We start from the raw sequence: 15,241 nt of genomic DNA, 5'->3' as shown, positions 1-15,241 counted from the left end.
TAACAGTCCAGACATATGTGCCGTACGTCATTTGATTGTTAATTGCTTAAAAGTTTGCAAAGCGAGGTGACAAAACCAAAGTACCTCTCTTTAATTCGAGAAATTAGATTAGTAATGCTAGAACTGTTTCATGATTCTGCAGTAAAATGCAATAAAAGTAGGTACGTTTTATCATGAAGCATGCAAAAAATATTGAATATTATCAAAATAATGAATTTTAATTTCCATAATGAATATTTAAATGTGCAAATGCGTGAGGGAGCACAAGAGATCAAAAGCCTGAACCCCTAAATGCGATCTTTTGGAAAATGTTTTTGCATAGTTAATAATTAGGTAGTGGCCATGTTTTTGAACTTTGAATTTTAACTGACTACGTGTTTTCGTTTGGTTCAAATGGAAAACTAAAGTGCATAAATCCAGGCGGTTTAGTTTTGGCGAGTAATATTTGGAATTGAATTTAGATTTGTACGAATATTGTGGTACGTACGTGAGAGTAAATATTGTGACTGTAGCCTAAAGCAATTTGAAGCGGGCGGGCCAGCGGTCTTTGTTGCATATCGGGCGGTAATAGAATTTGGTCCGCTTTTTGCGCGGGTGGTCGCTTCGACCGCGTAATAGCGAGCTCGGTTGCCTTTGTAACTGCATCTAAATCTGCCTGCACTATGCATTGGCCTTGTTAGGCTATAACCAATTATTTCGTACTGATACTCCTAAAAGCTAGGATTTGTCTCAGCGGTGTTTATTTCTGATTAAGATAACGTACAAGTTTCTCACCTTCTTGTTTGAGTCTGAACTTTGGTTGCTCAGTGTATTGGTGTGGCTTAGTATTTCATCGCGTTATGAACTTGTTTGAAAGTTTCTAACTAATAATAACGGTGAATTTTTGAACTGCAAGTACAATGATTTTGGTTTTGATAATTGCGTAAGATATTATCATAATAATGTATGTAGATTTCATAGTTATCTAAAAATATTACTCAAATATTACCAATCAGCAAAATTAATTTCAAAATCTCAATTTGAATGCGTCCAACTTTCAGCAAAGTGTGACTGAACTCGCATTGGACCGCATAAACTGTTCGATTAGACCGACAAAAAATATAAGTTTAAAGACCGCATTGCGAAAAAGTTTTGTTCGTTTTATCGGGCTTTGGTGGAGGACCGTTCACACATGTCGCGGCATGCGGTGCGGTGGCGAGCGGCAGATGACTGCGAACGGCAGAGGACGGCAGTGGACGGCGCCGGACGGCCCGAAACCCGTAAATCCATTCCTAACTCGACTTTAGTGGCCGGCCGTTGTCTGCCGACCGTGCCGGCTGTTTGTTGCAACGCATTATCCACTTGAAAACTAGCGCTTCGACTAAAACGTATTTTGGTATGTCGGATTCCGATTGCGTTGGCCTGTCTTCGATGCAATAAAACTGAATGAATTAAACCCTGTAAAGTAACACTGATTACATTTTAGCTTATATGCTTATTTTTGGTGTCTGTCTCAACTAACGCAATTTGCTGCATCTCTATTTCATAAACATTGCGAAATTATACAGAATGCCAGCACTGCATTGTCAGTTTTATGAATATTAGGATTTACGAGGGCGCGTGGCGTTGGGTCAGTTTTGTTAGAGTCACGACATAATCTCTAGCATTTGATCTTTATTTCCTTCATCTACATACGTAAAACAAACGTAAAGTAAATATTGAGCTTATCTCTGGCACATCTCCCTTCGTTACTCTCCGAGTGCTTTTGTCCATCTGTCACCCAAGCACTAAATAAGCAACTTTTATCCTGAGGCTGTCATTTTAATGAGAAATAATGAAGTTGCCGACCTCTCTGATGTTTTGTTAGGTTAAGAGCCTTATTTGTATTAGTTAGCACGTGTTTCTGTATAGGTATTTCACAGGTTATATTTCACTGTGGCCAATTTAGTTCACCTTTTGACGGTCGGCTATTTACGTTAACCGGCTGACTTAATGTTACTGAAATTGCTCCTCGCGCTTTGTTTCTACAAATAGTGATGATAATTAGATTCTGATACCTACAGTTAGATGATTTGACTAGACGTTTAGTTTAATAAGGGTAAATTGATCAATACCTACTAGACAAAATATTTCAAATACATATTTATTCCAATATAACTGAGGTATTCTAATCTCCGACAAAAACAAGGCTCATTAATTAATTCGTGGCCCAGCAATATTTCACGTTGTCATCGTCGCTATAATTATGAGGTCGTTAATAAGCCGTAACATAGGCGCCATATAATCAAAGTAAAAATAAATCTTTGCGAAATGAAAAACGGACATGAAATAAGCGCATATTTTTTCCCTTTAAATACGTCCATAAAAAGGCAATAACTTGTAAGCAAGCACTAGCCCCCGTGGCCTGTCAAAGAGGATAGTAGGAACATGAATAACGGTTCTTTTAATGACTGCTTTAACGCTTTCAATGTGCTTTATGAATAATGAAATTAGTTGCTTATTCCGTTCTCGAGGTTCGTGCTTAGTACTTAATAGAGTTTATGAGTAGCGCGGCTCGTAAACATCTTCAGAACACAATCAGAGATTATACTAATTATAGCTTGCGTTAGCTGATTAAGAGTGGCGATAACCAAGCGAAACTAGAGAAAAACTAGTTTCAATTAAAGCTTTACATGAAAAATTGGTTTCCTTGAAATGCATAAGTATTTATATGATTCTTTATACATATAATTTATTCCTTTTTCACCTTATTACAAAGATTTTTAACGCGTAAGAATTAATTAATATAAATAGAAAAGATTCCGAGAATTACCACGAGTACGATTTGTATTTTCTCGATATTCATCAACGTACTTTAATGTAGTTTATTTATTAATATTTTAAATAAGCCACCTTCTATCTTTACTTAATCTGTGTATGTGTGTAAGATCAACTTTGTAGACTAATGTTGAACATTGTAGTGTTTCTTTGTCGTCAGTACTTTGTACTAAGTCGCCTTGGTGGCTGTCCAAGTTTGGCCACCATAAAACTAGCCAGAACAGATTTAAACAAGCTTCTTAAACTTCAACTTACGAGTATTTTTATTTAATGCTAAAACTTAGAAAAAGAATCATTTTTCCACCTTCCAGTTATTAAGGGTTGAAAATTATGTGGTGGGCGGTTTCATTCTGTGGAAATTGCTTACAAATACCTCAGTTGTGGGCGTCTTAAATGTTATCACATTTTGCTTAAAGGCTGTGGTCACATCTACAGAAAATGCGTACGGAAAGTACTTGAAGAAAAAACTTTGTATACTGTTGGTCAGTTTCTAGTGAGGAAGGTTCTTGCGTCTTTAGATAATGAGACTTTAAAAGTGTAGAAGTATTCATGATTGATTGTTGTAGAATACAGCTACTCATATTTACTTTTATCAAACTTGCAGCCGTGTTCGTCACCGTAGCCAATTTGAATGTGTTCAAGGTTTTAAATATATTCTGGTAACTGATTATTGTCTGTCCACAGCAACAATAAGCGTGATGATGTCTCATTAATATCTAATGTTGTTTTGTTTTTGTTCTTTTAATTAACTAAATGAAGATTATCCTCATCCTCAAAACCTCAGATTTGCTCAATAATGGCTTTACAAATTTAAGTAGCTATTAGCGAAGTAACCTTTCATAAGCTAAAGGTAAAGTTTGGCCTGAGTCTAGGCTGTCGTCATTAATTATGCTCAAAGGTTAACAGACTAAAATGTGGTGTTGCTCAACTAATTAGTAACACACTTTAACTTTTGCTATTAGTTTTGGAGATATACCTGGATTTACTCATACGAGTTACAAAAACTATCGTATTCCTAGCTCTTTGACTGCCAGCATTTTTGTGTCTATTCAAAAGAGGTTCATCGTCCGAACAGGAATATATTAAGTAAATGGTTTTGGCAAAGAGCCTAGCCGGAATCTGTACTTTGACTGGTCAACTACAGCTCGTAAATAATGTTGGATTAAGTTCTATTTAGTAAATTACATAAAAATTGGGTTCATGAATACATACAAAATATACAAAAATAGTGGCTGATGTCATATATTATTCAGTCAATTTTTAAATACCCACCTTTAAGTTTATTATTTTATAAAAAACATCTTACCATTCTCTCTGGTCCAATAGTTGATGGCTTTCGGCGAGGCCTCGACGTGGCACTGAAGAGTGACATCGGTCCCCGTCGGAGCGCCTACCAACTGGTTAGGCACTTGCACCAATGGGTGAACTGCGAACAAAAGAGAATTGTGAAAATATATAGGTAATCAATATTCTAGCTGAACTAATAGTAAATGCTTTGATTAGTTGCTAAGTAACATCATCAAGGGTCAATAGATACAAGATTAAGTAATGCTTAGTAGGTCCCTGGATGGGTGATCATTATGAGAAGGGCACCGCTGACACTTGTGCATATTTTTCAGTAACTCGTTATGAGAAGCCAGAAAGTCGGACAGTTAAGGAGCTCAGGTAGGTAGTCGCTGCATCGAGGCAAAACTCTGGTACTCAGCTGCATCTCTAAAACTCGAAAACGACTTCAACATATTCAAGAAAAGGTTAAACAGGTGATGATTAAAACTACTTTTAAATGTGTACTTAATAGGTTTTAATTGCAGTCAGAATCTTAACGTCATTGTCATAGTGGCAGTGGTGAGTGGGTGTTAAGCAACTAGCTGGTTTGTGGGTAGCAAATCACAAGTTACAACCGCCCAACTAACAATAGATGTGGGTGCTTTGAGCATCTGGTTGCTGGTCAAAAATGCGTTTTTATCTTATAAAATCCTTTCGATTTTCACGACATGAACAATAATATTATAAGAAAAGGGCAAAATAAAAATTGTTCGTTGCGTACCACCTGAGCAAAGTTATTAGTCGAATGACGCTATCGACATGTTCTTTAAAATTTACATCTTTATACTCGTAGAATTCCAAACTTGTTTTTTTTCTAGCTATTCTTTATATGTTATCTCTACTTTCATTTTAGTTTGTAGTTCTCTGGTTGTTTCATTTAATGTTGACGAAATAGTTAATTCTGGGATTATCTTGATGAAGTTGAGGATTCTAATTTATTTTATAAATAAAACTTCTCCTTATCAGTTACTGTGGTGAAGATGAGAGGACTTTTAAATTTTAAATTAAAATTATCGTTATAAATGCTTGCCTACCAAATTTATTCATGGTAAATATTATGTTTTTCATCGCAGCGATGAGTGTAGTCGAGCTAATTTATATTCTGATAATAATTTAAATTAGGCGAAATTAGTTTATCTTTACAATAGCTATAAAAATGTAACTGTATAATTTAACTAATTACTTTAACATTTTTGTCGTATATAATATGTGCGGAAACTTTACTATCAACAAAGTTAAGAATAAATTGATCATTGTGTGATATAGATTTTTTTTACTATTCTAATTAATCAAGAATTTAAAACAAAAAAAATTATTACAAACAAACCGTCATCTCTAAAAAACATCCGACACAAAATCCACAAAGAAAAATCATTACATCTGACTCTTTCGAAATAATTTCATATACTGTGAAATATTCGAAATGAAACACGAGGCTGCCTAGTGAGCAGTTTCATTCACATTTTTGTTACATTACTTTCTATTTTCGCCTTGCGTTTATAAATAGGCGCTCAAAGCCTCTGCATTTGGCATGAACTGCATACGCTGGCATTCGCTTGCATACTTTGGAAACATGTTATTTTATATTTATAACTTCGCGCACTAATAAAGGAGAATGTGTTAACAAAATGTTTGTAATAGCGCCAAAGTTAACATTTGTGTTTGTGTGAATATGTTTGCTTTTTTAATATTCAGAATTTGCTTAGTTTAACCCGATTTGTGTTCGCACTATTTGTGTTTTTATTATGTCGTGCTTTTGAGGGAAATAAAATTCCATGTTATTCTCATTTATATTTAAAAAAAAAATCAGCATTTCGTCCTTTTATCGTTTGTTAATTTTTATTTATGTGAACGGCCTCCTAGTAATGATAATTTTTCAAAGTTTATCAAAGCAAAACGTTGTTAAATACACATTAGCCTCCGTTCCTTTACAAGTGCAACGGGCGGTTCTCATTGCCACTCAAAATCCACTGCAATTGCATACAAAATCATTCATATTTGTCAGTCAACTGCATCATGACGTCATATTATTAACTGTGGTTAGCGTTACGTTCGCGTTAATTAATGGAATGACGGTAATTTATTGCGGGGTGAACTGCATTAGTTGCGAATAAACTTTTACGTTCATACGAGCATTAAACATGATACGATCTAATCTATTTTGGTAATGAGTTATGGTTTTGACTGACTGTACAACTGTGTACGTATATTTATTGTAAGTTATGTTTGAAAAGCGCAGTGTTGTGCGCATGTATAAATGTTCGTTCTAGAAAGACCGTTACACTAATTCAGATAGGGTAGAAGTAAAAGTAGCTTTTGTTTTTTAATAAAACTTACTGATATTATGTTTTGTTAACGTCTCGGTAGCTACTCAACTAAATGGCTACGGCATAGCTACGGCGTAGTGCATACGCTACGATTTTGACAAAATCTTTTAAGCTTCATGTTACTTTACGCAATGTTTGTCGAAAGATACGTATGTGCGAAGTACACCTTAGTTTCCACAAATCATTAGTTAGTTGGCAAGTTTGGGTAGTGTTGTCAGTGCGCAGTCTATAGCGTTCCCGGCGACGCGGCGACGTTGGCGCACTCTGTTTGCTCGCCTCGCTCCGCCACTTTGGTAAAACTCCGCTGCGTCTGTCAGGTGTTTACATTGAATATCATTCCGCCTGGCTGCATTACTTCTGTTTGCATTAACTATTTAACGGACTAGATGTTTGCACGCAATTAAACTACAGTTTCAGACAAGGTACGGTTAGTTCGCAGCGTTATGTACTATACTTTTAGTGAGGCACGTAATCCAACGCAGGCCCCAGCCAACTCAGCCTTTCATTATAACTTTTGAAATTGTATTCATTCATCTGTACTCGACAAAATGGTAAGTTGCGAAAAGAATTTTATAATGCTTTTATTTGAATCAAAAGATGTTTCGTAATTAACAAAGGCCCTGATTCGAAAAGATACCGAAAGGTTAAAATGTCGAAACGAAAGCGCCGAGTTGTTCTGAAGCGAACGGATTATTTCGAAAATGTAAACAATCGCACCAGCATCCCCAAAAGTCTATTTAGGGTGAATTAAGGAAAACGGAATTTTCTTCCACGACCTTAGATCGGAGCTTATTTGCGGTTATTCTCTTTGACCGTCGTTAAGTTCCTTTGGACGGCTTTTACGAGTTTGAGTGGCCAATTTAGCGAACAAAATCTGAACGATCAGAATTTTTGTTCTAATTAATAACTCCAAGGGGCTACGAGGGTAGCCTTTTGCTTATTAAATAAAGCGGAATAATGAACAGTCGAGACGTTAATCTAATTGCAATTGCGTTTTATTCAGTTGTATTTTAAAAGTGTTCAAGCTTTGGAATATTTTACGTTTATACTATGTGTGTTAAGTGCGCAGTATATCTATGTGTACCTTAAAGAACGTGATTAAGCAATCCCTAACTGTATAAGTAGATAGGAATTCTCGCAGCAATCAAAAGTTAGGGGAGTTTTCTCGGGAAGGATTCCGCGCGGAATTCTTGAAGTGACAGTTTGATTAACCGAGCGGCGCACACGCTTTCGCCGTTTTCGGATTTCTTGGCGTTTTGTAGCTATTACCTGTTTTAGTTGACTTCGGAATTTCTTTAGCTGCAGTTTTAACCTAACAATCCTTACAAATACGTTGCATTCACGACGCTATCCGAACTCAGACAAACTCATAAATCAGGGCGAGCGCGGAATTAACACTACAAGAGAAAATATATACTAAAATTAATTATCCTTAACTGCTGGATCCTCTTTGCAAATTGATCGCGATTTGTTCACGTTCGTTTGGCGTGTTTCTTTTTCTCTAAACTCAATTTAGCGTGTCGCCCGCTGCCGGTGAATCAACTGAGAGTCCTCGCGTTACGTAGCACTTACAGGCTCGAATGAATTGCTTCACTTCTACTACTAAAAAAGTGTTTTTATGTACCTTCGCGGCCACAAGTCCACCCAGCCCGCTGTTATCATTCGTTTTCGGGGGGAGGAAATTTAAATTAAATATTTGAGAGCGTTAATTTTGTCTCCTCATCGAGCGAACGCGACGCATTCTTTGTGAAGTAATTAAACTGAGTGGAAGGGTTTCAGACGGCAGTAGTTTGTTTGTTCGCTTGAAATTGCGTTTCCTATGAAGTGAATTTCTCTCGGTTGTCGTCAAGCGATGTTGGCTTTTATTTGTTTTATAGATATGAAATGTCAAGCATCTAAAATGTACACTTATAGAGCGATGCGTGATTTATACGGGATTATATCAAGCGAACATTTTATTTCCTGTAAACGATCGGCACTTGGCAACTCTGTGATTAAATCTAAATAACTTGTTGAATTATTTAGTTGGTACGTCCGTACAAATATAGTATCCAATCAGAATGTTTACATCGACTGCCAATAACAAAATGCAAATACGTATTGGACAACGCATCCGTCCGTCCACTGACCCGCTAACTGGACGAAAAACTTTTATAGGCGCGACTTTGAAGTCAAGCGCGAGAGAACCAGACACTCACACTGGGATTATTATTACTTTTGGGTATTTTTATGGTTGACTGTGAAGTTTGACGTAGATACTTACAAAGTAAGTAATTATAAAAATATTGTTCTTCATAGTTATACAACAAATTGGGTTCTATATTTAAGAACAAAACGGATCCCTCTGTATTTTGCCCAAATGACGCCCACGTACTCTTACTACAGGAACAATCTCATAGAGCATCTCTGTCTCATAGACTGTTTTATGACGACAGTGATTTAGATTTTAGTGTCAAACAGAGATAGTGCTATACAGGTCTTATAGCACTGTCCCTTTTTGGAATGAAAACTGAATCAGTATACCAGCTTTTGCATTTGTGTAGCTAAACTGAATTCAGGAATTTTAAAAGAATTTTCTTTTTGGCTATTTAGAAGATAATTATTTTAAAACGTCGTAAAAAGCAATATAAATAAACTTTTTTATCACTGATTACCCTAAAAATAGCCGATAATTTAACCAAAAAAGATAACACAATTTAGTATCGAGCTCTCGTTGGACAGGTCTGGTGATTGAAGGCTTTGTTTGATCATTGTAATAATAAAAAACCCTTTTATAAATTTACAATGAACGTTGATGGATCGTTGCAAATACACACATTATGCTGCGGTTGTTTTTAACATATTTTACATTGTTTTTAACCGAAAATCTCAAGTTATAAATAGAAAGCTTGATGATAAATTTAACAATTAAAAATAGGATTAATTGGACATCAATGATTGACCTCAACATTCCATCATCTGCTTAGCTTTCACCTTACTACATGTGTTGGGTTCGACTTTCAGTCTAACCGGATGCAGTTGTACTATGAACTAATACAACTTCAAAAATCCCAAAAACACTCATACACTCTCAAAGAGCAACTACCCCAAATCGTCCTTAATACATGTGTTAATTAATTCTAATAACGACAAGCTGAATAATACGAGCGCAAAGTAGTGGGAGTCACCTGTGAACTAATAACACAGGGTGATTGCACCGCCGCGTGTTCATTATAGCATTATCCCCGAAGGTACGTTCCAGCAAATGACTTTGAGCACCATGCTCACTGTGCAATGTACGTCTTGATTATGACGGGATGACGTCACACTGTCTTTGCGGATTTGAGTATTGTGTTCATCAAACAGTAGGATTTTTAATGTTATGTTATTGAACATCTTATCTCGATACGGCTAGAATCCAGTAAGTCTGACAACCAGTCTTACCCAGGAGTTTGTCTTACCTGAGGAGGTCAGTAAGGCAATCGCTCCTTGTAAAACACTGTGATGTTAAAAAATATTCCACAATATAATATTAACAGGTATAAATTAATGTAAACGTATGTGAATATATAGGTCGTAGTCGTCCTAGTAAGAGTTCTTATGTTTTATGTGAAGTGTTATAAGTTACCTAATCGGCATCTTCTTGTAGTTTACTCAGAAGTGTAAAAGACTCAAAAACAACTTGCTCATTTGATGCAGTTTAACAGTCCTAACAATATTTAGACATACCAACGTACCTTAGCTAAAAAATAAAATTTTTAATCACAAAAAAAAATCTTCCCCATCTATTTACCCAGCCAACTAAACATAAATACAAAGTGGTTACACTGTCATCGGTTTTCAGATTCATGAACTGATCAGCTTCAATTCCCAATAGCATAACACTATCCATGCAAATGGAAATGGGCGTATGCACCTGTGCGTCACACTATAATTCCGCCAGTGATTTTGCGATCGCCGTGCGAATACGAACGGTTGATCCCGACAGATAGGAGATTAATTTGTCTGAGTGCTGGCGAGAGCTAAACATAGATACATGGTTTTTTTCTTTCCCTGTAATGCATTGTAAAGGAATGTTTGTATGTGCATTTTTATTCATTAAGGTTCCGAGTATCAATCTATGAAAGTTAGTCTTCTGATTAATAATATCACACCATTTTATCCGAGTGTCCCCTACACTTAGATGGTTCTTTGAGGTTATATAATACTAGTTGTGCCTCCCCACAAATTTTGATGAAAGTATTATCACCTAATTACACTGTCTAGTCCAGATTCAAATGCCGAAGGGCTCAAAATTTAGCGCTTATAACCACAAACCGATAAGCAAAACAAACGAAACTATTTCGTTGATTAGTTTTCGAAATTGAACAAATTAGATTCGGATACAAAGCTGACGATTGTTTTAACATGTTGTATTAAAATGAAGTGATTGGCATTAACAACAGAATTTGTTATAGAGTAACTAATTCTTGCCTCCAATTCTCGTAGCAAATAGCGCTGCTACGCTGAGTACGCTACAACATCGTCGTAGTTGCTACGTAATTTGTAGCTCGTCTGCTACGCAGCTACGACACTCTGAGGCGCATGGTGTAATTTATCCCTCTCTAGATACGATGATAATAATCTAATACTGAATTATATATAACAAAGCATTGTATAATGTAAAATGAATTTGAATAAGTGAGAGTCTCTTTGAATAATCTACAGCGCACCAAAATATTGTAACTCAAACTTATCAGACTATTCTATCTATAATTGAAAACGGTACTAAAACTAAATTTCAATAGTCAACGGGGCAGTAACTTTCTACGCTTTGGAGCGAATAATTTGGATGCAAGACACGCACCGAAGATGATACGTGATAACACGAAAATCTCCCAATTGCTTACGTGTTCGAGCCGGCGGGGCCGGTGTTCTCAAGTCACGGAGTGATAAGCAAATGGAGTGATAACTTGGTACAATAAATACTACCTTTAAGGACTCACAAATTTTAAATGTTTATTTAAAAATCAAATTTAAATATTTATTAAAACCTACTGGTTTTTATAACCGATATTTATTAACTTATTTGGTTATTATTAACCAGTTGATTTTAATACGAATAAATGGAAGCAATTTGTTTATTTGCGGTACATGAATGATTCAGATTATTATTGACGTGTTGTCAGTTGCTTTCAACAAAATAAATATATTAATATTTTATTTATCTCCAGATTACCAGATAAACCTTAAATTCAGTGAATCTGTATATTTATTTTTGGTTTTGATTAAGTAGGTCAGTGGTATCACTCGGAAATAGAGAGTAATATTAAATAAAACAGGTTATGTAAATATTAAATATAATTCACATAAAAATAATAACGCATTCGTTGGATTTGCAAATAAATCACAATTATACACATACGTTAGTATTATACTTTGTGTTTTTAGTGGCCAGAGTGCCCACTCCATTGACTCCATACTCCATGTCTTAAGTTAAGAAACTTGAGACCAGCGGAACATTGAATAAGTCCCGGTTATAAATTAGGACGATCGTTTGATAAGTGAGTTCGCAACGTAACGCTTTTTGCTCATGCTTAACTCAGGTGAGTAGACTTTATCGATCATTGAATCGATACACGTTTTGAATATGTAATCGAATCGGAAGGGAGATGAGCTACAAAATTAATTCGATGGGTTTTTTTTGTGCGTCCCATGTTTTTGTTTTCGGGTAGAATAATTCGATTAACGCTGCATTGAGCGTTTTATTTGCTTTTAGCTCGAGGAATTTTTATTTCGATAGCTTTATGATTTTTTAATGTAAATAAAGTGTATTGTACATTTTTAGTAAGCCAATAAAATATGACAATCATCGGCTCCTCTAAAAAATACTTCATTATGCAATATTGTTTGTTTTAAAAAAAGTATTATATTAAATACCTTATATTTTACCCCTTTAATTTATAAACACAAACCATTGTCCTATCTCCTTGCACTACAAAACACCACCACACACAACACAGAATAATAATAATAACTCATCCGTCTCCCCTACATTATTACACTTGTACACATATCAGTAATCTTATCAGTAATGAACTCGAGTACTCACAGTGTACATGCAGCTTTATGTCCCGAGCCTTTTCCCAACTAAGTTGGGGTCGTCTTCCAGTCTAACTGGATGCAGCTAAGTACCAGTGTTTTACAAGGAGCAACTGCCTATCTGACCTTCTCAACCCAGTTACCCGGGCAAACCAGTACCCCTTGGTTTGATTGGTTGTCAGACTTACTGGCTTCTGACTATCCGTAACGACTGCCGAAGATGTTCACTGACAGCCGGGACCTACAGTTTATCCTGCCATCCGAAACGTGTCATTACTGTTACTTGTTCCAGCCTTTTTTATTGTCCCACTGCTAGGCAAAGGCCTCCTCTCACATGGAGAAGGATTGAGCGTTAATCACCACGCTTGCTCAATGCGTGTTGGCGATTTCAGACTTTATAGTCCAGGTTTCTTTCTTTCTTTTAGTCAGGCTTTTTGTCAGCCATTGGTGTACTAGATATACTTAGCTTTCTAAGTATACACAAAGATATAGGATATACAAACTGGTACTTACAGTGTACATGCAGCATTATTCTCTTGCTCACTGAGGGCGGTACTCCGTTCGCAGCGATGCACAGGTATGCGCCCATCTCTGAGCGCGTCACTTTCGTGAGATTCACTATTTCTCCTTCTAGTGACGTCACTGGAACAAATGAGAATCATAGAAGAACATGTTGAAATAATAAGATTTATGAGTAAAATTTTGATTACGTTTTCATTACTAGTAGTATTAACAGTGTTCTAGTCATAGGGATGACACATCAATGCGTGTTTTTGTAAGTAAGAAATTTATTACATTTCTTTTGGTGGGGAATAATCAAATGATCCCTGGGAGTGTCGGTCTCTTACTAACTAAAACCCACCATGTTCCTTCCTAAGCCCTTTATGTACCAGGGCCGTGGTAATTTTTTCTAAAAATCCCGAGGACCCGGGAACTTTCTACTGTCTTTTTCTTGCGATATCAAATAATAATATAATCATCTATTTATTTCTATTCAGAACTTTCCTAACTATATTTTATTATCTAACACTTCTATTTTACTTTATAAGCCGTCTTTTAAATATGGAATCATTATTTACACTGCAACTCAAACACTCCGTTAGCAACTTTGAAAACCGTAACAAGTGCTCAAGTTAGTTAGAAAAAAACAGATTGTAGAAAAAGAGTGAAGAAATCAGGGCGTTTAGCTTCCAGTTCATTCTATCATTGAAACCTGACTTGAAAATAAATGAACGAGATTTACGTTTGTGTTGAATGAGCAGTGGAAAGACTTAGGAAGCACCTTCAGTTCTTATTTTAAACTTTTACCTGAACTAAGATTGAAGTACAAGATTGTTTAGGAAATTCAGTAGTGCCAAGGTGCCAATAAATCCTTAGATATTCACATCGTATAAAAAAAATCTGTATGTTCAGGTACTCACTTCCTATTTATACAAAAAAATTATACTACCATAAGTTATGCTACTTTCACTTGGAATATGTGAATTATTACTTATGTTATTCCTACAGACAAGACGTAAACTTCCAAACTACCTATTTTGTTCTCAAAATTAGCTCCAACCAACAGTACTACGTACACACTCAACAACAGCCAAAGCAAAGACGAACGAAAACGATTTTGAGCACTATCTGTCGAAGTGCTTACATTACATTTCGCCAGTAACTGTTCAAAAACACTTGTGAACCGCCAAAAGTTGACGGGTTGTGTAAACAAGCCCCGTTAGTGGTTCCAACTCGAGCTGTTTTCCTGACACCTTGCTCGAATGGCGGCCAAGTACGTTTACAGCCATTATTCAAACAAGAGGATAAAAAGCTAGGGCAATATTTTCCGAAGGAGCTGTACACCGTTGATGGTTTAAAGTGTAGAGCTCTCGGTGGCGGGACGACGCTTCGTTAGCAAACAATGCGCGCACAGGGCAAGCTGTTGAGTCGAATCGCGTTGTTTTAGATGTAATATTTCGAATGGCTCCGAAAGAGCTCCTTGTGTTAAGTAGCCGTGTTATTAAACTAGGAAATGATATGCAAATAGTATTACAGTACATTGTGGTGAAATTAAATGACGTACATAAACTTTTATTATAGGGTTCAAACATACCACTTTTTGACTGACATACAAATTTTGACTAATTGATTATTAAACTGACTTTTTTGTAGAATATTATCCGAAAGTCACATGTAAAGCTACGCACAGAAACATGCCCATTTTATAAAATAACGATATCTTCAAACAAAAAAAACATTAAACATATTATAGAGAAAAAAGATGCGAGAAAAATAATTGTAAAAAATATTAGTAGACACACTACTCCACGAATTGTTGTGCTGTCTTCGAAGCGGACCGTTGAATAAACTTGGCCTGTCGATGTGTCATAAGTCAAGTGACGCTTGAGCCCCGGACCCCTAGTGGTTTTGCCACAGACACACGAAATCTTTAAAAGGATCCTTTATAAATACTTAATAGTTTTCATAATAGTTTTTTTTTTATGCTTTGCGGGTTTTTGGTGCTTTTTAATCAAAACAAAAGAAGTATAATGCACATAAAACAAAATAAGTAGCATTTGAAGAAGTTAGTGTTTCGAACTTTAAGACTTGTCTTGCAAAACTTTAATTAATAGTGTTGAACGATTGAACTGAAGTTTAAACATAGCCAATAACTGATAAAAGGAATTTCAATTTATTAAATTTCGGATTCAAAGTTTATTTTCAAAGTTTTCTAATAATATTGGCACTAA

The 15,241-nt window shown here is 35.8% G+C and overlaps 1 protein-coding gene across 2 annotated transcripts in view; it reads right to left on the bottom strand.

Annotated features, from left to right (window-relative positions):
• The window catches only part of Dip-beta (Dpr-interacting protein beta), a 71,481-nt gene that overhangs the window by 5,820 nt on the left and 50,420 nt on the right, over positions 1–15,241 (bottom strand). For both annotated transcript variants that reach the window (XM_021331700.3, XM_021331699.3), the window contains exons 6-7: positions 13,023–13,151; positions 4,103–4,222 (exon numbers count right to left, since the gene is read on the bottom strand). In XM_021331700.3, coding sequence (XP_021187375.2) covers positions 4,103–4,222; positions 13,023–13,151 — 249 coding nt within the window. The remainder of the gene's footprint in view (positions 1–4,102; positions 4,223–13,022; positions 13,152–15,241) is intronic.

Source organism: Helicoverpa armigera, chromosome 3, assembly GCF_030705265.1.
Source record: "Helicoverpa armigera isolate CAAS_96S chromosome 3, ASM3070526v1, whole genome shotgun sequence".
Lineage (NCBI taxonomy): Eukaryota > Metazoa > Arthropoda > Insecta > Lepidoptera > Noctuidae > Helicoverpa > Helicoverpa armigera.
The sequence above is the reverse complement of the archived record's forward strand: the minus strand, read 5'-3'. Positions and strand labels throughout refer to the sequence as shown.